At 55.2% G+C, this 24944-nt stretch overlaps 13 protein-coding genes across 13 annotated transcripts; 6 read left to right on the top strand and 7 right to left on the bottom strand.

The window, feature by feature from the left end:
• Positions 1-40: 40 nt before the first annotated feature.
• On the top strand, positions 41-1397 carry Malapachy_1614 (wd40 repeat-like protein; the record flags this gene model as incomplete). Its single annotated transcript, XM_018136117.1, has 3 exons — positions 41-862; positions 890-1044; positions 1076-1397. 3 exons carry the CDS (start codon positions 41-43, stop codon positions 1395-1397), a joined length of 1299 nt encoding a protein of 432 aa, XP_017990745.1.
• Positions 1398-1563: 166 nt separating this feature from the next.
• Positions 1564-2568, top strand: Malapachy_1617 (hypothetical protein; the record flags this gene model as incomplete). Its single annotated transcript, XM_018136120.1, has 1 exon — positions 1564-2568. The coding sequence occupies one exon, from the start codon at positions 1564-1566 to the stop codon at positions 2566-2568; it is 1005 nt and encodes a 334-aa protein (XP_017990840.1).
• Positions 2569-2576: 8 nt separating this feature from the next.
• Positions 2577-5845, bottom strand: Malapachy_1597 (glutathione-disulfide reductase; the record flags this gene model as incomplete). Its single annotated transcript, XM_018136100.1, has 2 exons — positions 2577-4112; positions 4433-5845. 2 exons carry the CDS (start codon positions 5843-5845, stop codon positions 2577-2579), a joined length of 2949 nt encoding a protein of 982 aa, XP_017990731.1.
• Positions 5846-6301: 456 nt separating this feature from the next.
• Positions 6302-6709, top strand: Malapachy_1619 (transcription factor tfiid complex subunit taf13; the record flags this gene model as incomplete). The annotated part of the gene is made up of 1 exon (XM_018136122.1): positions 6302-6709. The coding sequence occupies one exon, from the start codon at positions 6302-6304 to the stop codon at positions 6707-6709; it is 408 nt and encodes a 135-aa protein (XP_017990756.1).
• Malapachy_1599 (hypothetical protein) lies at positions 6706-10578 on the bottom strand (the record flags this gene model as incomplete). The annotated part of the gene is made up of 1 exon (XM_018136102.1): positions 6706-10578. One exon carries the CDS (start codon positions 10576-10578, stop codon positions 6706-6708), a length of 3873 nt encoding a protein of 1290 aa, XP_017990727.1.
• Positions 10579-10625: 47 nt separating this feature from the next.
• Positions 10626-14345, bottom strand: Malapachy_1600 (hypothetical protein; the record flags this gene model as incomplete). Its single annotated transcript, XM_018136103.1, has 1 exon — positions 10626-14345. One exon carries the CDS (start codon positions 14343-14345, stop codon positions 10626-10628), a length of 3720 nt encoding a protein of 1239 aa, XP_017990675.1.
• A 162-nt stretch (positions 14346-14507) lies between these two features.
• On the bottom strand, positions 14508-15260 carry Malapachy_1575 (proteasome subunit alpha type 5; the record flags this gene model as incomplete). The annotated part of the gene is made up of 1 exon (XM_018136079.1): positions 14508-15260. One exon carries the CDS (start codon positions 15258-15260, stop codon positions 14508-14510), a length of 753 nt encoding a protein of 250 aa, XP_017990772.1.
• Positions 15261-16994: 1734 nt separating this feature from the next.
• Malapachy_1609 (hypothetical protein) lies at positions 16995-17253 on the bottom strand (the record flags this gene model as incomplete). The annotated part of the gene is made up of 2 exons (XM_018136112.1): positions 16995-17006; positions 17056-17253. The coding sequence occupies 2 exons, from the start codon at positions 17251-17253 to the stop codon at positions 16995-16997; spliced, it is 210 nt and encodes a 69-aa protein (XP_017990831.1).
• An 823-nt stretch (positions 17254-18076) lies between these two features.
• Malapachy_1608 (hypothetical protein) lies at positions 18077-18391 on the bottom strand (the record flags this gene model as incomplete). The annotated part of the gene is made up of 3 exons (XM_018136111.1): positions 18077-18105; positions 18131-18168; positions 18231-18391. 3 exons carry the CDS (start codon positions 18389-18391, stop codon positions 18077-18079), a joined length of 228 nt encoding a protein of 75 aa, XP_017990830.1.
• Positions 18392-18662: 271 nt separating this feature from the next.
• Malapachy_1587 (pap1-poly polymerase) lies at positions 18663-20496 on the top strand (the record flags this gene model as incomplete). The annotated part of the gene is made up of 4 exons (XM_018136091.1): positions 18663-18808; positions 18840-20264; positions 20294-20369; positions 20407-20496. The coding sequence occupies 4 exons, from the start codon at positions 18663-18665 to the stop codon at positions 20494-20496; spliced, it is 1737 nt and encodes a 578-aa protein (XP_017990752.1).
• Positions 20497-21944: 1448 nt separating this feature from the next.
• On the top strand, positions 21945-23135 carry Malapachy_1615 (hypothetical protein; the record flags this gene model as incomplete). The annotated part of the gene is made up of 1 exon (XM_018136118.1): positions 21945-23135. One exon carries the CDS (start codon positions 21945-21947, stop codon positions 23133-23135), a length of 1191 nt encoding a protein of 396 aa, XP_017990744.1.
• Positions 23136-23191: 56 nt separating this feature from the next.
• Malapachy_1573 (signal peptidase i) lies at positions 23192-23719 on the bottom strand (the record flags this gene model as incomplete). Its single annotated transcript, XM_018136077.1, has 1 exon — positions 23192-23719. The coding sequence occupies one exon, from the start codon at positions 23717-23719 to the stop codon at positions 23192-23194; it is 528 nt and encodes a 175-aa protein (XP_017990850.1).
• A 153-nt stretch (positions 23720-23872) lies between these two features.
• Malapachy_1616 (hypothetical protein) lies at positions 23873-24943 on the top strand (the record flags this gene model as incomplete). The annotated part of the gene is made up of 1 exon (XM_018136119.1): positions 23873-24943. The coding sequence occupies one exon, from the start codon at positions 23873-23875 to the stop codon at positions 24941-24943; it is 1071 nt and encodes a 356-aa protein (XP_017990841.1).
• Between the last annotated feature and the right edge of the window lies 1 nt (position 24944).

The raw sequence follows: 24944 nt of genomic DNA, 5'->3' as shown, positions 1-24944 counted from the left end.
CTTTCATTTTTTTCCTCTCGCACGCACGTCGGTCCCCACCATGTCGCTGCAGGTGCCGTCCCAGGTCCTATGTCCTCCTTGTGCGGTGGACGGATACGTAAGCCAGGGAGAGAGTGTACCGTACATTACACAACTTGTGACACCATTGGCTTCCCCTGTGCACTTGTTGTCCCTTTGTGACGATGGCGCTCTGCGCATGTTTGACAAGAACCGTCTCGTGACTCCGATGCAAACCATTCGCGATGGGCATACCAAGGATCTGACAGCGCTGGACACTATCTCTAGCAATCCCTCCGCATGGATTGGTACATCTCGGAATGGCTCCATGTGCGTATGGGATGCGCGTTCAGGGCCAACGCCCATCGGGCAGTTGCAAGGGCCCAGCGGCGCGCCTTATTTGTCGCTTGCCACCAGCCATTTCGCCGTCGCGGCAGGTACAGAGCTGCAGGGCAGTGATGCGTATGTTGATTTGTGGGATCTTCGGCAGATGAATGCACCGGTGCATACCTATGTGGAAGCCCATTCAGACGATGTTACGTCCCTGGTTTTCCATGATGACCAAACTGCGCATGCTCATGTCCTTCTCAGCGGTGGTATGGACGGTCTTGTGTGTGCTATTGATACATCCATTGCCAAGGAAGAAGATGCTGTAATTTCTGTGGGAAACACCAATGCCAGTCTGGCGCGCATTGGATGGGCCGCGAAGCCCACGTCCTACGCCTTCACGCCCTCTGAACCGTTGACCGACGTTGGCATGGATGAAAAGGATACTGCCCTCTCTAATGATCCACGGAGAATTCATCTGGGTCCAGTATACGCTGTAAGCAATATGCAGACAGTGAGCCTATGGGACGCTGATAAGGTACGTACTTACATGTTCTCACTCCAGATGGACTGTCTACGTAGTGAGTTGGATGCACGTGCGCCCACCAGTTTCCGGCCCGCCTGGGTGACGGACTATGTCATTGATGCCTCAGCCACAGCTCCATGTTCTGTATTGAGCACGTCGTCGACGGGCTTGTTCGTCTATGGCGGCGACCAAGAGTACGTCTCGCAAACACTAACGCCGTTACAGAGGTGGTATAGCCCTAATGAGCCTAGAAATCCCTGCATCGTCATCCCCAGATACAGTGCAGTGGACATTGCATGCTAGATTCCCCAGCGGCCAAACGCAAGCACAAGCCCACAACGACATTGTACGTTGCGTGCATTGGGACGAAACGACGCAGCGTCTCTTTTCGGGGGGCGAAGATGGGCGGTTGTTGGCATGGTCTCTCGACACATCAGAAGCGCCAGAAGCGCCAGCCCCCTCTGCAACACCTAGTTCGCTTCATGGCGGGCGTACCAAGCGCGCCGGCCTGGACGTGGGCAAGCGGCGGTACTCGCCGTATGCGTAAGAACCTCTTTCACATGCCTTGGCTCTTGGTCTGACGTAGGTGGAGGTAGCCGAAGTCGTATTGTAGCCACCACCTTGTAAGGCTTAGGCTCATGCTACGCAGGCTTCCGAGCGTTGTTGCCTATCGTCGCCTCCCGAACTACCGTGGTCCTACACTCCGAACTATCATGTCATCTTCCAAAACAATTCAGCTTGGGGACAGGACGCTCGAAGAACATGCGCCGTACTTTTACATTGATCGGCCCGTGCCATTAGGGAGCGCGTCGAGTATGAATGCCCCTGATGTTGTGATGCTATTTGGCTGGATGGATGCTGAATTGCGCTACGTGTACAAATATGCGGAGAAGTACCGCGGCATGTTCCCCCATGCGCATGTCATGATCATTCTGTCGTCGTACGAATCGTGCTTTGTGAAGACAGGTGCTGCGTGGAGAGAGTCCTCGGCGCTGATTCAAAAGGAATTAGCGTCTATTGCCGATGAGCGCATGAATCATGGGTCCACTACTTCGACTGTAGTGCACTGCTTTTCCAACGGTGGTATGATCCAATATAGCGCTTTTGCTTCGCACTTGAACTATGAGGCGAAAAACTTCCCTGTCCCAGTGGCCACCATCCTGGATTCGTCGCCAGGGTATGGCGAGCTAAGCACATTGCTAGGTGCTACATTGATGCGCTTTACGGGCAACACCTGGCTGGACTCTGTGAAGCGACTGGGCGTCCGGGCGTTTGTCTCCGCAGTCCACTTCCTCCACGTCGGTCTAAGCTTGCTTGGCCCGGATACCAATAACATTGAGTGGATGCGTCGCGTCACGAACAAATGCCGACTGTGGGCGTGGCGATCGAAGGACGACGTAAGCACTATGCTTCCTCCTCGTCTGTACTTGCACACTGAAGCGGATGTTTTTATCAAGCCTGAGGCCGTATCACAACATGCAGAGGATGCCCAGAAAACCAATCACCAAGGCCCACCTGCCGTCATCGATATGGAGCGTACGGAAGGCCCCGTTTCCTGGCCACCTCTGTCTACGGTGCGCACCCGACGGGCATGCTGGACAACGCCCAAACACTGTGCGATTGGCCGAACATTCCACGATCAGTATTGGTCACTTGTGCAAAGTTTCCTACAAGAGGTAAGCACACTACCAAATGCACCGAAAGCTAGCAAGCTCTGATCTATAGATTATGCCTTGACTGGTTCATAGGTCGTCACCAACTCTTCTGCACTCGTCGGATGGACAGCCACAGTGTTGTCAAAGTCCTTCTTCGTAGCGCCCATCTTCACGGCAATGCCTACCACTTGGATCAGTTCATCCGAGCCCAGACCAATCATGTGCACACCAACGACGCGCTCTTCCTCGCCAGCGCACACAATCTTGTACGTCGTAGGCACTTTATGCGTAAGCAGGCCATAGTACATAGAGTTGAAGCGGGTACGGTACACCGTCACATTGTCATCACCATACTTGGCCCGCGCCTCTGCTTCCGTCAAGCCCACGGTACCTGCCGCGGGGTGACTGAAGATCGCGGAAGGAATATTGTCGTAGTCCAGGTAATCGACTTTGAACTTCGGGCCACCGAACAGGCGGTTCGACAAACGACGGCCCGCCGCAATCGCTACAGGCGTGAGTAGCCCCTTGCCTTGCACATCGCCAATGGCATACACGCCCGGCACATTAGTGTTTTGGTACTTATCCACCACAATATTGCCCCGGCGATCCATCTCGACGCCAATCTCCTCCAGACCCAAGTTCCACGTGTTCGGACTACGGCCAATGGCCCACACCAACGTATCCACCTCGAGGGTCTTGCCCGTATCGAGGTGCAGCAGGAGAGGACCGCCTTTGGTCCCTTCCACGCGTTGAACGCTTGAGTGCGTGTACACGTCCAAGGCCGATTGGTGCATGTAGTCTGTCAGCGTATCTGAGATGATGGGATCGAAGCTACGCAGCACCTTGTCTGTGCGGATAATCATGCTCGTCTCGGTGCCCAGAGCACGAAACACACCCGCCAACTCCACAGCAATGTAGCCTGCACCAACCACGGCGGCGCGCTTGGGCTGCTTCTGCAGGGCAAAAAAGCCATCCGAGTCCAGACCTAGACTCGCGCCAGGGATTTGCTCTTCCGTTGGGACAGTAGGGCGACCGCCTGTCGCGATCACAATGTGGTCGGCAGTGAGTGTCACTTCCTTGTCCAGCGCCTGATCAGCTCCAGGTGTGACAAGAACCTGGCCGTTCCCCAGCAGCTTGCCGTGACCGGAAATGTAGTCCACATGGTCCTTTTCCAGATTCCGGTCATAAATGCCATTTAAACGACGGATGTAAGCCTCACGTCGCTCCACCAAGACGCCCCAATCTACCGTAGGGATCTTGTGTGGAATCCCATCGTCTGTAAAGCCGTAGTCAATGGCATCATACATCTTGTCTTGCAGATCCGCAGCATGCCACATGATCTTCTTAGGCACACAGCCCAAGTTCACACAAGTACCACCAAGTCGGCCTGCTTCCTCAATGACAGCGACTTTTGCACCATACTTTGCAGCACGGCGACTGACACCCATACCACCTGAGCCACCACCGATCACAAGCATATCATAATGCGTGCTGGGATGCGACTTGGGAGGCAGCGCAGCCATCGGCGACGTATGCAGCGACTGAGCGCCCAGCCTCGTCACAGGCTGGCATCGGCGTAGCGCTAGGCGAGAGACATGGCCTGTTGCCTGCCTCTCGCAGGCAACCGCAAGAACGCCAGCGTTGAATCGAATCATCAAGGGTGTATGTTGCGAACCCTGGCATTTTGGCGCCGCACGGCCCTGCGTCCTCCACGTGAAAATTTTTGGCAGCTACAAAAATACGGGCAGGCGCATTGGCCCATCCATCTGCACGTTTTCGAGTGCGTCGGGGGATCTGCCGATAACACTAGCGGCGGCCCTCTACCTCGCTTTCCTAACATGGAGAGTCGCACATATAGTAGGATAGATCACTATAGATAACTGTCCTAGTGGACATATTACTCTTTGACCGGCTCATAGGTAGTTACCAGCTCCTCCGCGCTCGTGGGGTGGACAGCTACAGTGTTGTCAAAGTCCTGCTTCGTAGCGCCCATCTTCACGGCAATGCCGACGGTCTGGATCGACTCGTCCGAGCCCATACCGACCATATGCACGCCAACTACACGCTCTTCCTCACCCACACACACAATCTTGTATGCTGTAGGCGCCTTCTTGGTAAGGAGACCATAGTACATAGGCGTGAAACGAGTGCGGTAGATGGTGATCTTGTCCTGACTAAACTTCTTTCGCGCCTCGGGCTCCGATAAGCCAACAGAGCCCACAGCTGGGTGGCTGAAAATGGCCGATGGCACATTGTCGTAGTCGAGATGGTCATCCTTGAATTTGGGTCCACCAAACAGGCGATTCGACAGACGACGGCCAGCTGCAATAGCGACAGGCGTAAGAAGGACTTTGCCCTGAATATCGCCCACAGCGTATACGCCAGGCACACTTGTGTTCTGGTACTTGTCGACCTGAATCTGGCCCTTCTCATCCAGCTTCACACCGATATCTTCAAGGCCCAAGTTCCACGTGTTGGGGTGACGGCCAATCGCCCAAATCAGTGAATCCACCTCCAACGTCTTGCCTGTATCAAAGGTAAGGTGAAGAGGGCCTCCACGCTCTCCTTCCACGCGCTTCACATTGGTCTCCTTGTGTACAGTCAACCCAGTTTTGCCCATGTAATCCATAAGCGTATCTGAAATGATCGGGTCAAAGTTACGCAAGAACTTGTCGTGGCGGATGATCAAGTGCGTCTCAGAGCCCAGCGTATTCAGTACACCAGCCAGCTCTACAGCAATGTAGCCAGCACCGACCACGGCGACGCGCTTCGGCTGCTGACGCAGAGCGAAAAAGCCGTCCGAGTCAATACCAAGGCTAGCACCAGGGATCTGATCATCTGAGGGAATGCTAGGACGGCCACCCGTAGCCACCACAATGTGGTCAGCTGTGAGTGTCACCTCCTTCTCCAGCGAGCCATCCACGCCAGGTGTGACCAGGACCTTACCGTTACCGAGCAACTTGCCATGACCGGAGATGTAATCCACATTGTCCTTTTGGAGGTTGCTATCGTAGATCCCATTCAAACGATGCACGTAAGCATCGCGCTTTTCCGCCAAGTAGGCCCAGTCCACTGTGGGCACGTTGAACGAATGTCCCGCCTCCCGGAAGCCGTACTCAGCCGCCTCGTTCAGTCTGTCCTGCAGGTCTGCAGCATGCCACATCAGCTTCTTGGGCACACAGCCTACATTGACACAAGTGCCACCCAACTTGCCTGACTCCTCAATCACACCCACCTTAGCGCCATACTTGGCTGCACGACGACTAGCTCCCATACCACCGGAGCCGCCACCGATGACAAGCATGTCATAGTGAGTCTTGGGTTTCTCGATAGGTGGCATATTGACAGAAGGTAAGTGACTGTTGTTGTTTAAGTGGATAGATACCTGCTGTAAACGACCAGCAGGGTTGGATATGGTGATCAAAGAGGCACGGTTGCTAGAAGCGCAGATGTATATTGCAACGACTCCCTTGGATCCCTCCCCTGCGCAGCCCCAGCCCACGGACCATCTTCACGTGATATCCATGTGGAGGAACTGGCGTGTGCCGACCAGATGGAAACGCACCGCAACCGCACTTTCGATCGCGCCTCACGACGATCACAGATGCCGCCAGCTACGCCCTTCCGTAGCTATGCAGGATCTCGAGCCACGCCATATGACGCAGATACATCCTACAGGCGTAGCGGTATAGACGCAGCTGGGGATGCGACTGCCTCGCAACGAACAGAGGCCACAGGGCGCGGCCGCCGTCCGTTCCAGCAACTAGGCCTTTTTCACAAAGACTTACGCGTGTTGATGTACGCCTATGGTGACGTGGCGAACCCTCTTCCTGAAAGTGTGGCAGTACTAGAAGAGATTACGGTGGATTTCCTTACCGACTTGTGCCTACGGGCCGAGCCATCTTTGTATACCCTCGGCCTCTCCTCGTCGCAGCTTGAAGCCAGTGCCGCTGAGTCGTTCGGCGAGCCTGTAACGAGTGCCTCACTTATTGGCCAAACATCGGCGGCGCAGACATATCGGCATCGTGCGAAGCTCGATGACTTTAAGCATGCGCTTCGGCATGACTATAAGAAGCTTGGTCGCTTGGAGCAGCTGCTGTATGCTGACAAGATGGTGCAAGAAGCGCGCCGCATTGGCGGTGTAGAGGATGTGGCGGCCAGTGCAGGTGCGTTGGTCCATGGCGATCCTAAGACATCTACCTAAGACAAGGCAATACCCCATACTTTGAGCTGCGCGCGACGTGCGTCTACGTCGAACGGCGCGCCTTTCTTTGGCTCGTACGCAAGAAGGGCGTCGGGTATACTTGATGGTGTTGATGGCGACCAAATCTGCTGCGCCAATGAGGCTTGCAGCGTCGGTGCGAGACGCAGGGGCGCGCCCCATACCTCCTTATCATGCCACAAGGCGGCACTGACGTGATGCAGCGCAATGGCGTACAGGAATGGCTGGGCCGTACCTACACGCTTCGCTACGAGCGCATCAGCGTAGTGAGCGAGTACCATGGCATCGGTTTCGCAGGGCCATAAGTATGCCTCCAACCGCTCGCCACGGACGACAGGCGCTTGATCAGACTTGATCGTGATACCCGGGAGGAGCGAAGCGTAATCGCTCCATACCAAACGCCTATAGTCCACCGGGTAGATCATAGCGAGGGGAGGCAACAGCACTTGCGCAAAGAGCGGATCGTTCATGGAAATAGCCTCATAGAGGCCAATGAGGTCCGTATACATCTGATAGTACGGCACCGCGGTACCATGCACTTGCAAAGCAGCCTCTTCGAGCGTGGGTTGCGGCCGCTGAGATGCATGCTTGTTGGCCCATTCAATGACGGACCGCATACGCTGAGCGATGCTGGGACGCGCATACAAATCGCGCCCTGTAGCTGCGCCTGTGGCCTGCGGCGTAGAGGCCGGCGAGGCTTCCAGCAGAAAGATTTTCTGCAAGCCAAGCCATAAGAACGCACTGGGCAAGTCGTCGTAGTGGGCCACCGCCTCCACCAGTTGCAGCGTCGACTCGACAATCTGCGCTTCGCTGTAATCCCACGAAGGCGGGAGCGCATCGCGGGCATTGAGTGCGACCGCCTCTGCACTATGCAGCAGATCATCCAAGGCCAGCCAGGCCCAATCACGACGCAAGGGAAGACCTGCGGCAGGACTACGCCACAATTCCGCTTCCGTTTGCGGGTCCATCGGAAGAGGCCATGGTGAAGGGCCCGGCAGGCATAACGACGGCACGTCCTCTACGTCGTACCGCAATGCAGCGAGCATGGATGTGTCGTTGATAGGGGGCATATTGGCCAGGAAAAAGGGCGATAAGACGGACCATACTTCCGGGTCGACGGCCTTGACAATCTTCTCAAGCCATGTCCGAGCCATTGCTCCCTCTGTACCAGTCATTGTACGTACGGAAGCCAGCTGAAGTTCGGGCGTGGTATCACTGCAGCAATGTGCCACGATCCATGCATGCTGAGCCGGCACAATGCCACAATCGCGCATGGCCGGGGTTACCAAGTTAGATAATGGCCATTGCAGTAACGTTGTCTTCCAAGCGATGACGCGTGTCTCCAACTTGAGCCACTGGGTATATCGCAACACCTTGGTCAAGCCACCGAGCATACTTGCTACATGCGTCAAGTGCGACGCTGTATGGTGCACCGTGACAGGACGTTGCGACGTAAGTGCTAGGGCCTGCGTGGGCGTCAATAGGGTGTCAAGAAGATCGGCCCAGCGCGTCATTGAGCTTTCCAACGACGTTACCGTGCTAAGCATCGACGATGTGTCGACCTGGAGCGCACATGCGGCGTCCAGCCACATACCTACATGCCGAAGAGCTGCGGCGTATACACCCAGAGCGGCAGCCGATGACGTAGTTGTCAGGGTAGTGGGAGGAAGACGCAGCATATCACAGGCCAAGGCGCCCCAGGATTCGACCAGGGGCCAGTTCACACCGAGATCACCGTGTTTCGGCGCGACAATAGCAGCGTGCGTCCACGCTTCAAACACGTCAAAGAGAGCACGCATGGTAGCAAGTCGAACATCCTCGGCACTGGGCATCGATGCAAACTGCGTAGACGCCCACTGAGCCCAACGCGGTAGAGCCGACCATATCTCACGCACACTCACACTCAAGCATCGGAATCGGCCCAGCACAGCAAGCGTACGTAGAGCCAAGCAGGCAAGGGTATGCTCGTAGTCGGTCTTGCTCGAGGCTGACCCAGTCAATACATCCTGGGGAGGAAGTAAGATGTAGCGTAGCATAGGATCTAACGCGCCCTGCTCGACCAAGGCCTGGGCGGCCGCCCGAGAGGACTGCACGCAGCGGTACAGGGCGACCATCGCCTCGGTCATGGGCCATGGCATATCGCCCAAAGGCCATGCATATTTCGTCAGACCATACGAGACCAACGCATGCACGAGCCGGGGCCAGCGTGGCAAGGTGGTGCCGGCCTCGTTGGAATGAGTCACGAGGCCATACACCAGCCTCACCACGGTGGGGCCAGCAGTCTCATCCTGCTCGAGCCATGTGGACAGCGCCTCGTAGACATTCGATACGAGCAACGCGGCGGCCCAGTTGTGCTGCCACATCTCGAGCGGCGATGCATCGGGATGATGAAAGGCCGGGGCCTGGGCATGACACGACCACGCCTCCGACGCTGATCGCGACGCATGCCATAGCCAATTCAGGTCTGGCTCGGCCCAAAGGGGGTTGGATGTGAGAGCGAGGGCATGCGACGGCACCATAGACACAGACTGTACGGCTGACGCAAGACATTCGCCAGCAGCTTTACGTACACTTCGATGCCGATCATCCAAGAGCCACCGGGCAAAGTACAGAATCGAAGCGCGACGTCGACGTGCCTCGGCCTCGAGATCCTGGTACGCCAGGTGCGCAGTCATGCCGTCCTCGCGCTCACGCTCTTGCAAAGGGTACGTACGAACAATCCGCTCGAGAATCTGCAAGGCCATGATCCGTTGCGATGCGACATGGCTGCGTGCCAGATGCAAAAGCTCGTCGAGTGTGTACCCTGGCGTATGTGGGTCGCTACCGTGATGATGCAAGCCGGCTAGGTAGGTCGCATCAGGCGCTTCGGACCATGTCGTACGCTCGCCATTGGTCAAGTGGCCATGGAAATCAAAGCGTGCCAAGACATGCGAGGACGGGGAATCCGATGTCACGGTCCATTCCAAGGCAGGAGGTACGACGTCAGGTTCGTCGGGGAAATAAGTATCATGCAAAGACTGGAGCGTCGCTTGCTCCGCTAGGTCGGTCTGGGCCGCGGCCGGCGGTGGTGCCGAGGGAGCCGCAGGAGGCGCCGACGTTGTGTCCACGTCCTCGGCAAACCGCTCTAACGAGGGCCATCCTTGAGGTGGACGGCGCGATGTCGATGACGCTGCGCCTTGAGCAACGTCAGGCGTACGCGCCGTCGGACGAGCAGGCTGGTCGGCCACCTCGTCGCTCTCGGCTGCATGGCCCGGGTCCCATTCCAGGTAGTTGGTCGTGTGTGCCGACGCCTGACGTCGTGCCGATAAGCGCGCTAGTATGTCTTTGCCGAAAAACGCCTCGGCATCACGTAATTCGTCTTCCATGGTTTCATAGTTCATGCTAGCGATTTTCCGTTCATTTTCTTCCGAGATGTCGTGCATAAGAGACGACAACGCGTCAGGCCCGGCTCCGCCGCCGGGATCGCGGGTGGGATCCATGGCGAGTGGGGACGCTTCTTTTTCCCGCTCCGCGATAGCAGACGTAGACGAGGCAAGAGGACGCGAACGATCAGGTGCCTGGCCCTGGGCGCGCAAAAGGCGTGAACGTCGAAAGGCAGACATGGGCTTTTCATCTAGCGACGCCGTGGGATGGGCGGAAGACGCCTCCGCCGATGTGCGCTCCATGATGGCGCCCATAATCGGCCCGCGACGAGGCGTTGTCGCCTCCCCCGCCGAGGCGGCCGCAGTGCTCACCGCAGGCGCTTTGGCGCGTGTAACTTTGGCCGCCGGAGGCCATTGTACCAGATCCTCGTCGTCCAACGCAGCGCGTGCCATGGCATCGGCACGTGGACGTACCTGCTCACGCACCATGATGACGAACGAACGTCTCCACGAAGGATTGGGAAGGGGGTGGGGGACTATGTGGAGGAAGCGAGACTATCGCAGGGACGAAGATCGACCCAGTACATGCGCGGCGCGGAGGAGGACGTGATGTAGAGGCCTTCCGCGGCGTTGGTCATGAACGTCTCGCAGCGGAAGGGGCGGGAGGAGGAGGTAACAGGGGTGATGCGTACGCGAGGGAACGCCAAATGACCCGTGCTCACAGGGACAAACGTGGCTTCGACTGTATGGTGCGCCATCTGCGCCGAGGCATCCACAGTCCACACGCCCTTTTTGTGGCCCCATACGATCCAGTGATCATAGTCGCCCAGGATGTTGTACTGCAGTTCCACGTCCGAGAACGTGTCAACGGCCCAGTGGAACGACGTCGCGATATCAATACGCACTGGCACAGGTGTGCCGAGCGGTACATGCGACGCCGTCGATGCACGCATCGTGACGGCGTTCACAGCGTCGACGACAGGCACATCCAGCGGTAGGGAAAGCTGCCGCCATGCCAGGGATGCCTGAGAAGCGGCCCACGCCGTGGCTTGGGCCTCGTTCGCCCAGCTAGGCGACGGACCCTTGTCGTCGGGCGGCGCGAGAGTCAGCGCATCGTCGACGTGCGAACACGCGTCATGCCAGCGCTGCAGGAGGGCATACAGTGTCTCCACACGTTCGCTATCGCGTGGCCAACCCCATTGCCGGACTGTTTGCGACCAGAACGCCTCGTCGAGCGTCGTAGGCAGCGTTGTCCTCGTCTTTACATGTGCGCGAATCGCGGCATGAAGCAGCGCCTGATCGCCATCGTCCCATGCAGGCACCGTGGCGAGCGCTAGGGCGAGCGCATACAGCCCGCGACCTTGCACTTCGTCGGTGTGCATCCGGTACGTCACATGCAAAGTACATGGCGGCTCGTTGGCTTCGCGTGGCTGGTCGCCCGTCTTGGCGAACTGCACCAAGAACGTGCTCGTATCCTTTGGTGCCAAGGTATAAGCCTCAGTCGGCGCCGGCAACGTGGCCTGCATGGATGCGGACGACGGCGTAATACGCAGAGGCGCCATCCGCAGCGAAGGACCAGGCATCGCTTCCAACGAAAGCTTCGAGAGAAGCGTATCCAGCCGGAAAAAGTCTTGGATGTTGATGCTAAAAGGCAAGCCCAGCTCCGCTGCCAGTGTACGCTGCCACGTATGCCATGCCGATGTCCCCTCTTCCTGGTACCGCATCGTGATATGCCATTGCACTCGGGCCGCACGTGAGACATGCGTCAGCGGTACTGTGATACGTGCGTGGTGGCGCGCTCGTAGCGACGTCAACACGATGGCCTCGGCGTCCTCTTGCGAGCCCACTTGCAGCGCGCAGCCGTCCGGCAAGGTGGCTTCGTACGACGAGCTCGGCGTCCATCGCGTCTCGTCCATAGACTGCCAACGAAGGATGGCGCGTGATAGCGACGTACGACCGGCTTGGACGACCACGTCAATGGTACGTGCATGGGCCAGGGAGACATGTTTCGGCGCCTCGAGACGTACATCCATCGCCGCGCCATCCGCTGGAATGCAAAGGCGATGGCGCGTATATTCCATGTACTGCGCATCAGCCAACGTCAAGGGCAGTGTGTGTACATGCACTTGTTCCAGCATGACGCGGCCAAGACGGAGCTGCGTCGTCTGGATATGGAAAAGGCCCTGGAAGGCTGTTGTGCATGTAAGTGTCAGCGTGTTGGGGCCAGGCACAAGCGAGGTGGGCCCACATGTGAGCAGGATCTGATCCTGCCGATAGTTCGTCAGGCATACGCTCACGAGGTCGACATCGAGAGGACGAGGCAAGTACGACGTGACACACACAGTGATCGACACTTCATCGCGAGTACGCCGCACGCTGGTATCGTCAATACGTACGTCGCAGCCATTGTAGCCTAGCAGTGTGGTATCGACATGTTGTGCCTCACTTGCCTGACAAAGCGTAAAGAGCAACGCCTGCTCGTCCATCGGCGGTGGGAGGTGCGGCATTTGCACTCGCCACTGGCACAGAGCTTGTACGGCAGCTACCATGGCCTCCGTATAGAGGGGCCCATGCGCCAGGCCTTGCTGATCAAGGCAGTGCAAGAACATGGCATGCGTCGGGCCCAGCAAGGCAGAGAGCGACGACGCCTGGGATAAGAGCTCGCGCAAGAGCTTCTCTGCGTCCGCATACGCCCCACGTTCGGTTTCCAGGCACGCGAGCAAGTATTTCAAACGCAATGTTCGGGGCATCTGCTGACTGAGTGTCGCTGCAAGAATCGCGCGGTGCAGTACATTGCGACACTGCGAGTCAAACACATCCTGCTTCTTAATCGCTTCCAGCAGCTCTTTGCGTGTAAGATGGGCATCCCGTCGGTACCGTGCCGAGGTGGGTGCCAAGTACGCAAACGGCGGCTTGCTGGGTACATGGCCTGTTTGCACGCCGAGGCTGATAAGCTGCCGTACAGCCAGCTCGAGCAGCTCTGCCTTCGCCGCATGGAACGCTTGCGTGGTCTTCGCATCTTCAGACTCGCCCTGCCACTCGACTAGCCACGCCTGGCACTGCTCCACAGCATCCACCGCCACGGAAAACGACCAGGCCTCAATAAACCCTTGCGCCAGCTCGGATTTGTACGGCCGCAGCAGGCGCGCGACATGAACGACAAACAGAGGCGTCTGCTGCATCACACGCACAACGTCGCCTACGGCACCAAGCAGCATAGAGTAGCGTGCATACAAATAGCACATCATATCAAACAACGTAATTCGTTCGTTGGCCAGCAACTGCTCGTACGGCTTGCGCAGTGGGCCCAGCAGCAGCAGACTATCGTCGCCAGGCTCCTGTCCACCGGGCGGAAACGTGGTCGGCTTGTCGAGCAACAACGGCATGATCTTGTTGTGAACTTGATCGTACAAATGCAGCGCATCGTGCATGAGATCCAGACCTTCCATGGTATGAATGAGAGCCTCATAACGCAAGAGCAGATCACAGATACTCGTTTCGTGGGCCGAAGCCGTGACAATACGTCGGTCCTGGACGTCAACAAGCCGCCCAAGAGACGCTAGTATGAGCTCTTTCATCCGGGCTATCAGCTCAATCCACACAGTCGGATCGGTATCTTGGACGTTGGTCGGAAGTTTGTGCAACGGCAGCACACGCTCGACCGTACTTGTATTGAAATCAGCACGTAGTTTCTCCAAAACAGAACTCTTGCTCGATGTATAAAAGCGGCCCATCTTACCACTAGCCGACGACGAGGAAGACATCGAAGAGGGCGTCCCAGGCACATGGGGCAAGACAACAATCAAGTACTCAGGCGTAAGCACGGGCTTGGCACTGCCTGGCTCATCCTCGTAGTCCGTCGGCATATGCGACGGCAGCGATGCCATCCAGTTGCGGATTTCGTTGCGCACTTGCGCACGGTACAGATCACTGTCGTCACACGATACAAAGTACAAGTGCACACAGGGCAAGCGAAAAAGGACAGGCACGGACCGCGTCGATGCATCGTGCGAGGCCAACGGCACGAGATGAATAGGCATCTCTTGCAATGTGCGCAGCGCAGACGCCGTCTTCCCATGCGCGGAAATGGACGTCGAGGGCAACGACTGGACAGTCGTGGATGGACGCCAATGCAAATTTCGCAAGGGCATCTGCTCTGTAAGAAGCGTCATCGCGTGCGCCAGCTGCACATTCGCATGCGACGAGGAGTGCGTCGCATACGTGACAGGCACAGCCGGCATATCTAAAGTCGACATGCTAGAGGGAGGCACACTGCGCCTCACAGTGTTACTCAATCAACCCCACGATCGGCGTGCATCCACGAAGGTGGTCAGTGCACGTGACTACAACGCCCTGATGGGACCATGACAGAGGCCCGATCGAGCGGCTGGATCATGCATGCCTTGCGTATATTCACACTACATAGCCTCTACCAGGGCCTTGAGCTGTTCCTCTTTGAGAATCTCAAATTGACCCGTCATCCGCCCATCCTTGGCGGTCCTGGGCGTGACCTGGGCTAGTTGGACATTGTGCTCATCGAGCTTCTCTTCCATGACCTGCTTGAGTACACGCAGCGTGAGCAGCGATGCTTCATGCAAAGACAGATCCTTCTTGTACTTCTCCTGCAGCTCACTCTGTGCACCTTCCGAGCCACTGCCGATCGCCTTGGCATCGTAACGAACATATGTGCCTGAGGGATCCGCATGGAAGAGCTGCGGTCCATTTTCATCGATACCCACAATGAGAAGCGCCACGCCAAACGGCCGACTCATCATGGCCTCATCATCTTCTGTATTCTCACCAAAGCGCAAAGCCAGGTCGCCCACGGCCTGCGCGGCACTCTCCACTTTGATCTCCTCATCGTACACGAAACGGTGATTTTGCGCAGTCACACGCGCATGATCAATCATAGTACGTGCATCGGCCGTGAGTCCACTCATCGCAGCACCCAGGTGCGAATCGATCTCCATGATCTTTTCAATGGAGCTGCTTTCCAGCAGCGACGATTGGACACGCTTCTCAACACCCAGCACGACGCCTTCGCGTGTAACAATGCCCACAGTCGTGGAGCCTAGCTTGATAGCTTCCAGCGCATATTCGACTTGGAACAAACGACCCTCTGGCGAGAAGGTGTTCACACCGCGATCGTACTCAGACCGCGTCAGAAACATGACCGTACAGGAGGCAAGTCGTTGGACGCGTACGTAGGAGACCTGCTCCTCGATCACTGTCCGACAGCATCGCTTAGTCAGCGCACCCGCCCAGCGCGACCGTGGCGCGGAGCCAAGCAACACTGACACACGCCCTTGATCACAACAGTTGTGTGCGTGGTGGTGCATCATGGTACGTAACAGACATAAGGATATGGCTAACAGTGGGTAGGATCTGGAGGAAATGTATGTCATACATGATCTAATATCTCAGCGGCCAGAAGCTCTCGAACCTGACGTTCTACGACCTGAAGCAATTCTACACGCAGGCGAAGAACTATGCACTGAACATCAGTGAAATTGAGGCCAAGGTCCGCGAGGCGACGAACGATGACCCATGGTAGGTAGGTGACCTCAGCTTATTCCACAGGGGTGCCAGTTCCACGTTGATGCAGGAGATTGCGCAAGCGTATGTATCAATACATTACGAGCTGACTCAACAGCACCTACAACTAGTACGAAGACAACGCTATGTCCACGCTAACATCACAGCCATGACTTTAATGAGATCATGCCGACAATTTTCCGGCGATTCATGGAGAAAGAAGCGCACGATTGGCGCCAAATTTACAAGGTAGGTCGGCAATTCGTGCTTATGGTCTAGTCGCTGCAGCTGCTGGAGTACCTTGTGAAGAACGGATCTGAACGCGTTGTGGATGAGGCGCGTGCACACCTCTCTACGATCAAGATTCTTCGAAGCTTCCATTACATTGACGATCAAGGCAAAGATCAAGGCCTAAACAGTACGTTGCCATTACCCTGACCATTCAGTCCGCAACCGCGCCAAAGAGCTTGCAGCGCTGCTCTCAGATGTCGAAATGATCCGCGCTGAACGTCGGAAGGCTCGGGCTAATCGGACCAAGTACCAGGGCTCGGGCAACACGGACTTTGTGCCGGGCAGTGGGGGTGGTCGTTATGGCGGCTTCAGTAGCGACGCATACTATGCTAGTGGTGGCTCCGTCGGCCATAGCGGCAGTGCCGCTGCTTATGGTTCCCAGTCACCGTCGCAACCTGAATACGATGAGTACGATGCGGGTGCGGATGAATCAGCGCCTCGCTCATCGTCGACAGCCGTCACGTCGTCGGCCTCTAAGAATACAGCCACGTCGCAGCCTGCCGTCGCTGACCTTTTCAGCTTTGACGATGATGATGAGCCGCTTGCTGCGCCTCAAACTACCACGGCACCAGCACCAGCATTAGCTACAGCCGCATCGGCTCAGGATGACTTTGACGATTTCCAGTCGGCAGCGCCTGTGACGACTTCGCCACCCACTACGGCCGCCGCTCCGACCTCGTCCGGCCCCAAGAATGCCGCTCTCTTTGACCTGCTGGATGACAAGAAAACAAGCGCAACGTCGACCACTACGGCAGCAGCGATGCCTCCGATGACTGCCTCGAAAGGAATGGCGCGACCTGTACAGCCTACGACTGCGCCCAAGCCCTCGGTGTCTCTCTTTGATGACTTGTGGGCTGAATCGCGCGGAAAAGCATCCAATGCCGAAGACAAGGGAAAGAAATCCATGGCTCAGCTGGCCAAGGATCAAACAAGCAACTCGGTGTGGGCTTCGTCGACAGCCCCTAAATCGAGCCAGAGCGGCGCTTCGAAAGACTTGTTTGATTTGTTGTAGGGTACCAGTTAGTGACTATATATAGAAGAATGTGAAACGATTGACAATGTCACCCAAATGCTACCTATCAAGGCCGTTCCTGTAAGAAGAAGCACACCACGCTCGCACAACTTCATTAAGGACCGTACATGCGCGGCCAACACGGTATGCTCTGTGGAACTTGCCTCCAATGTTTCTTCTTCATCGTCCGACTCTGCCATGTACGATGGAGAGACACGGTCATCCTGCCTCGCAAAGTATTCCACCAGCACGAGACGGAGGTACGCGCTGCCGTCCAAGAAGGGTAAAGGCAACATGTTCCAGCCTACCAAGGCCATATTCACCATGATAAAAAACGACAACAGGGTATGTAGTCGCTGCACAAGCCAGGTGCGTAGGCTGGCGCTTAGGATATACCGAAAGGGACCTCCCAGCTGTTGCTGAGTCAAAGACATGCTAGTCCGTAAACTTCGTAAAGAGCCTCGAAGTACGACCATATCATCCGACGATGTATATACACGAGCGAGGGGCGCTGAAATCGCGGGACGAATGCATACGGCTTGCCCACATTGCTTCGTGGAAAGACAGCGTGGGCGAGACTCCGTCATGACAGCCATAGGATCCATGCACTTTTCCACGTTGTGGTCTGTTGCGAACAAAGAGAGGGAGGACGAGCTATCGCAATGCGGCTCGGCCCAAGACCAATCACTAGCATCCATGCACCATCCATGCTCGGGTTCCGCCGCATGTTCAGTAAAAAGCAGCCATGTCTCGGTGCGTTGTGCCGGTGTGAGAGAGCGTAAAGGCTGGTCATTCAGCTGGGTAATGGTACGCCCACGTGAGAAATACGAGGCCAAAGAGGCATCGCGAATCTTTGTCACGACTAAACCACCAGCATCAGTGAGAAAGAGAGAGCCCACCCATTGTATTAGCACGCATACGATAACAAGGACAGCATTGTGCCATACGCCTGCACTAATGACACGCGCCAGGTGGATACGAGGCAGAGCAAGTCGATCAGGGAGCATCACATGAGCGACTGGAAGACATGGGAATAGAATGGACAGGCCGACCTTCTCAGGCTCGATGCGATGAAGAGCTGCGGCTATCGCATGACCCGCTTCATGCACAAATTCAGAAAGAAATACGACGATAAGAAGTAAAGGCACATCACTCCAAGGTATGGTCCATCCGGGAATCTACGGTAAGTATACTTGTACATACCATAGGCTTCATCCACAAAGGTGACGATATCGCAGGCCCTGTACCTATATCGACACGCTTGTGAAGTGCGTGTGTCGCGGAAGGCGAAGAAAAAGCATACTGCAAGACCTGAGCGCATGTAATGGCCATAAGAGCTACAGTACCAGCCATGGCCAAGCCAGCAGTAGCCGTACCTACATCGTACCAAGCACTAGCCCATGCCCGGTACGCGGAACGAAGCCATGGCTCGACAATACTACTAGGCCATTCGTTCCACGACATCGTCTCAGCTGTGATAACACCTAGGCGCATGGACACGCTCCATTCTCCTAGAGTGACATGACGTAGCCCATACCTTTGAAGTGAGAAGAGCACAAACCATACGCCTACACACAGCAGCGGTACAGCCAGCGTCATGAACAAGATGGACGATCACTTGTCATGCTCTCGCACAGACATGGGGTCTGGACGAGCGGAGGTGCTCGGCCGAGCATGATCCCTCCACTACTACGCGCCTAGTACGCGCGACGGCGAGCCACGCACGACGACGTCCATGAGCGCCAGCACGAAGCAGTTGGGTGTCACGCCACCGATCTCTCTGAGTGGACCGACTGAGAGAGATATTGAAGTGACGAAGGCGCTCGAGGATGAGCTTCGAGCGAACAATGTATTTGAATCGCCGGAAGAAGCCAAGTTACGGTACGTTTGCTCCAGGCTGACTCCTCTCCAGCGAAGTGGTACTAGGTCGCGTAGATGCGCTAGTCAAGGAATTTGTGTACCGTGCGTCCATGGCTCATGGTCTGTCGGAAAGCGCAGCACGTGCAGCTGGTGGTAAAATCTTCACATTCGGCTCGTACCGATTGGGCGTGCATGGACCTGGCTCCGATATTGATACCTTGTGCGTGGCGCCCAAGCATGTTCATCGCGAAGACTTCTTCACTATCTTTGAATCCCTTTTGAAAGAACGAGATGATGTAACAGAAGTAGCGCCTGTGCCTGAGGCCTACGTCCCCTTGATCAAGACGAAATTCATGGGCATTTCGATCGATTTCTTGTTTGCAACCATTGCGCTGCCGCGCATTGATGACTCTTTGGATTTGCGTGATGACAGCTTGCTTAAAAACCTGGATGAGCGCGAAGTGCGTAGTCTTGGTGGTTCGCGTGTCACTGATGAGATTCTGAGCTTGGTACCCAACGTCCCAGTGTTCCGTCTAGCTTTGCGCTGTATCAAGCTGTGGGCCAGTCGTCGGGCGATTTACTCCAACGTGCTTGGTTTCCTTGGTGGTGTGGCCTGGGCGATGCTCGTGGCACGGATTTGCCAGCTGTATCCTAACGAAGTGGCGGGTGCCATTGTGAGCCGCTTCTTCATTATTCTCCTGCAGTGGAAATGGCCGCAACCTGTGCTGCTCAAGAACATTGAGGATGGGCCGCTGCCGATTCGTGTGTGGAACCCACGTCTGTACCCAACTGATCGTTTGCATCGTATGCCTATCATCACACCTGCATACCCATCTATGTGTGCTACACACAACGTCTCGCAATCTACACAGATGATCATGACTCAGGAATTCCAACGTGGCTCGGAAATTGTTGACCGGATTTTCCTGGGCAAAGCGACTTGGAGTGAGTTGTTTGAAAAACATGACTTTTTCCACAAGTATAAGTATTACCTCCAAGTCATCGCGTCTTCGGGGTCCGCCGACCTGCAACTCAAATGGCAAGGTACGGTGGAATCACGTCTCCGTCAGCTGATCATGAAACTGGAACTGGTGCCGTCGCTGATTCTTGCACACCCCTTTGTCAAGGGCTTTAATCAAGAAAGTGTATGTCTATCTGATGAAGAAGTAAGGCAGGTAGCCACAGGAGACGTGCCTGCCGAAGTGGCAGCACGTACCACGCTGCAAGAGTTGCCAGAAGGCGAGGCGGCCAAAGAAAAGGATGAATCCACACAAGCCAGTGATGACAAGACAGGTAAACGAACTGTTTACACAACGACGTTCTACATTGGTCTTAAGGTAGAGCCTCGGCAACCCCACGAAGGCACTACGCGTCGCTTTGATATCTCGTACCCTATTCTTGACTTTACACAGAAGGTGAAGCAATGGGATCAGTTTGATGAGTCGGCTATGGGCATCGTAGTGCGGTCCATTAAAGGGTATGTTATGGAAGGAGACTTACAGACAGCACCAACCTGCCCGATTACGTCTTTGATGGTGACCCACGCCCTCGCAAGGTGGCAAGCAAGCGGTCAAAGAACAAGGTATGTCCGTTTTATGCATTATGTCTCACACTAGCAGCATGCTGGCACATCGCAGGAAGAAGAAGCCAGTAAGAAGGCAAAAGCAGAAGACCTGGCACCTATCGAAAGCACGTCCGGGTCTACGTGATGAGGTAATACCTGATGCCCTATCATGTACATGGCTCTGGCAGATGGGATGACGTAGAACGTTCCCCTTTTTACATAAATGTATGGCCTAATAGGTATAATGAAATGCAATGACATGCACCTGTCTGCGTATCGTGCTTTGACCTCCGCCCTTGAGAAGGTTGTGACACACGGCCCAAGCCTTTGGCATGACAAACCGGAAACACACTGACATGATCTAGCGACATTAAAATCAAAAGGAGCGAACGGGCTCTATCCGGCCCCTCTTCCCGTACTGCTGGGCAAGGTATCCCAATGAAACCTCTACGTTTCACCGCATGGCTCCTAGGCATATGGACATGCGTAGTCTGGGCCCGTATGGAAGTGAAACACCCTCTCCCTTCACTCCCCAATGTATCAGCACCGTGGATTGGACATATGGATTTCTTTCAGGCTGTGCCTCGTTCACTAGCTGATCATAATCTTACAGCCTCGAGTACAAAGAAAGAGGGTGCCTCTCCTTCGTCCTCCATGTCTTTACGATCCACGCCTGAAAGTCGGACGTCCAAGTCGGCCCACACGACCCTCTCCATGCGCCCCTCTTCCATACCGGAGACTGCACAGGCAAGTGACAAATCTACCCAATCCAAGAGCACGACGACACCTCATGGAAAAGAGTCAAGCTCAGCGCGGACAACGTCAGAGACAGAGCAAGTGACTGTATCCCAGACGGAGCCCACGAGTGGGACTTTAGAGTCGACAGGAAGTACATCCACCCCAAAGAGGGAAACGAGCACAACGCCAGCGTCGTCAACGGAGTTGTCCGACACTACATCGTCGAGATCCGCGACAGTCACGGCGACCGAGTCATCGCAAGATTCGTCGTCATCCAGCAGAGGGCAACGCTTGTCCACAAGTGCGAAGCATTCCAGTTCGAATTCTTCGCTGACCACGTCTGAGAAGGCACCACAGACGACTACATCGGCTGCATCTACAATGGCACATAAAGGTGCTACGACAACCAAGAAGCAGCCCACTACGACGACTTCTGTAAAAGTTGTATCAGATACTAGTACGCGGACACATGTTGAGTCGACCACCACAACCACACGGTTGACCGAAACGGAGACGCGGACCTCCGTGTCGACCAAGACGTCCATTCGGCATACGACCAAGGTAAAGACAAAGACGGAGACTAGTACGGCATCATACATCGATACGGTCAGCAAGACGGGGACGAGGACGTCATTGTCGACAATAACGCTGAGCACTCCAACAGTAGAACGGACTACACAGGCGGCGTCCGGCCACACGTCTGCAACGACACAATTCGTGAATCATACTTCATCAAAGACGTCAATAGTGACCAGGTCTACGTACAGCCTGAGTACGACATGGCCCACATCGTCTTTAAGCAACAGTAAAAGCGCAAAGATATTGACGACATCAACAGCGAGGGCGAGTGAGAGCATGCCGACATCGATCGTTCAAGGAAGTAGTGGTGCGAAGGAACCCACTTTTTCTGATAGCAAAGAGTTGGAGTCCTTCAAGTATCAATTTGTCAATACGGATACACTTCTGCTCTCGCGAACTCAGCCGTCCTCGTCGTCCACGGGCAATGGACGATCTAAGGCCAGCCCAGCTACTGCGAAAGGCACGACGCTCACTTTCCCCGATCCTATGGCTGTGACTTCCACACCTGGAGCGCAAAGCACTATGAGTATGACGCTATCTCCACAAGAGCTCCAACTTCCGAAGTCGATCGTCCCTAACGGTACAGAACCGACACCAAATGAGACCATGGTGCTTATTTCGATCCTATTCAAGAATGATATGGATTGGTCATGGGTCGTAGCACAGCGAGCTACCACAGCCCAGATATTCACGTATATGCCGAAGATCATTGCTTACGCTATTCGTGGCCGAGAAGACGATGTCCAAACTGTCCAGCTAAGACAGTTTCAAAATGAGTCATCTGTAAATGCATCGTATCGTGTAATGTACTTGGCTTATCTCGACAAGAACATGGGCCTGGCGTTAAAGCATGCTATTCAGGACCCGTCATCCTCGTTTTACCACGCCCCCTTCGGCCCCGTATCCCAACAACTGGCAGCAGAGGTGGATTCATCGTTTTCCCTCTTTTCCTACTCGTCGGTGCCGTTGTCTGAGGCAAAGGATTTGTCGCCAGTGACGAAAAAGGCCTTGATTGGGTGCTTTGCTGGTGTAGGAGGGCTCCTTGTTCTGGGCCTGGTAGTTTGGCTTGTGCTAAAGAACAAGAAACGGTCCAGGTGTGCCTTGAAACGGACCGATACCATTAATTCGTTTGGCAATACAATCGATCCTGTAAGCACATTGTCAATTGCTACCTCAAGCAGCACTCTGCAGGAGGGTTCATCTGATGGAGGTATGCCCAGCCGCGTCACTAGTCGGTCAGAAACGCTGGATGATCCCTTCCGAGGACCCCTCTCTTCCAGAACAGTGGAAACGGATCCATTTTCTACGCCGTACCCTGTTCGTCATACATCCATCTCTGCCGGCAGACGATGGTTGCATTCGAATCATACCGCGAACAGCTATGAAGGAGACCAGCCTACTAGTCGAGACCAGCTTATACCTCATGTGCAGACGATTGCTCATGCGTCAAATATGGGGTCCATGTAGGAACAAAGGGGTTGTAGGAATATAGGACGTACGATACAAAGAAAAGAAGGAGGAACCTATTCACGTTCCAAGAGCAAAGAGAGGCCCAATAAGCCAAGGACAACCACTTTCGCGGCCGGGTAGTCATTCAGCAGGATAGTGATGTAGCCTGCGTACGGCACAAATCCTCGCACACGACCTACAATCTGATCGTCACGAATCCACCGTGGGCCTTTGTAGAGCATAATGTCATCATCAGCATTGTTGTCGCCCTTGGTCAGTAAAAGCTGGCCCTTCTTGCCATTGTCACGAGCTTCCACAACGCGATGCACGATAGGGATTTCTGTGTTGGGCACCTTGTATACAGTAATTTCACCAACCTCTATCGGTTTGCTAGGCATTGTGAGAAAAAGCAGATCACCACGATGAAAGGCAGGCTCCATACTACCACTCAGCACAACCACCACAGGCGATTCAGTGTTGGTCAGCAAGCTCACACCTTTCCACACAGCTAGTGCCAGAGAGATAACTTGAAGCATTTGCACAAACTGCGCAGCCTGGCGGCGCCAAGACTGCGTGACCGTACCTGCCACACTAGCAAACATGACGGAAACGCGATGATAGGAAGTACAGCCAAGTGAGAGGGGTCGACTTTCTCATGCATTCAAAGAGCGCATGGACACGGTGTATCACGTGCCACGTGGTCGTGCGCGTCGTGCGTTTCCCCCACATACTACGTCAGGTCTGGCGAGCATACGATGGCGACGCGGCCAAGGCCGCGCGTATTTCGTAAGACGTCTTCGCTCTCAGGGACGACAAAATCAGATGCAGGTTTAAATACGTATACGGACGACTCGTTTTTCGTAGCATCGCGTGCGCGGACGAACACGAAGCTGCTGGTCGATGACGAAGTGGACTCCTCCTTCCAGCCCAGTCCAGAGACTGCTGGTGATCTTTCACGCGAGTGTGGAGACGATATCTATCGTCATCGACGTAAGAGAAAGGCGCTAGACTTTGACTGGGTATCGCAAGAGCCACATACCACGTCACACACTGACGTACAGCGTTTGTCTGTAGAGACACCCCTGTCTCCGTCTGCCGCCAACACACTCGCAAGAGCAACCACGTTATCTGACTCTCTTCAGAATCAGAAGAGAGACCTAAGTATTTCACCTCCTCCCCCGGATTTTGAAAAAGAAGCGCAGATCTATGCCCAAAATGCCATCGCCCAAGTAACCAGTGAGCATCGCGAAAAACTAGCAGCGCTTCAAGTGGATTTGGGGCTGTGGGACGATAATTCCAGTGATACGTCATTCGAGCTCAATGCAGGGTTAGCACAGTACTACCGGGGCCATGATGCACACAAGTTACGTGAACAAGCGATTGCACGTGAAAAGGCAAGAGAAGAGCAATTGGCTCAGCAAGAAACGACCACCAATGTCGTACAAGTCTCAGACGATGACGAGGCCCCTTCGCAAGCGCCAATCTACATTGTGGATGACTCGTCCGATGAGGAGCCAACAGTTTCTTCGACGCAGGAAGATACCGCCGTATCAGCGCCGCAGCCGTCGGCATTTGCGCAGGAAGATCCAGATACCCTACTTGTCACCCTACGTGGGGCGCGTCAATTGGACGTGCAAGTCAAAGTCCGGGCCACTACTCGTATGGATACCATGCTAATGCATTTTTTACAGACGCATGCTTCGTCTTTAACAGCCGAAGAAAAGGCCAAAGCCCGTCTCTATTTTGAAGGCGAACTATTGTCTATGACCTCCAGTGTACAAGATATAGACCTGGAGGACGGCGATATGTTGGACGTCATGTGGTAGT

The sequence above is a fragment of the Malassezia pachydermatis genome (assembly GCF_001278385.1).
Source record: "Malassezia pachydermatis strain CBS 1879 chromosome Unknown scaffold7, whole genome shotgun sequence".
Lineage (NCBI taxonomy): Eukaryota > Fungi > Basidiomycota > Malasseziomycetes > Malasseziales > Malasseziaceae > Malassezia > Malassezia pachydermatis.
Note: the sequence above shows the minus strand (reverse complement) of the source record. Positions and strands in the feature narration are given on the sequence as shown.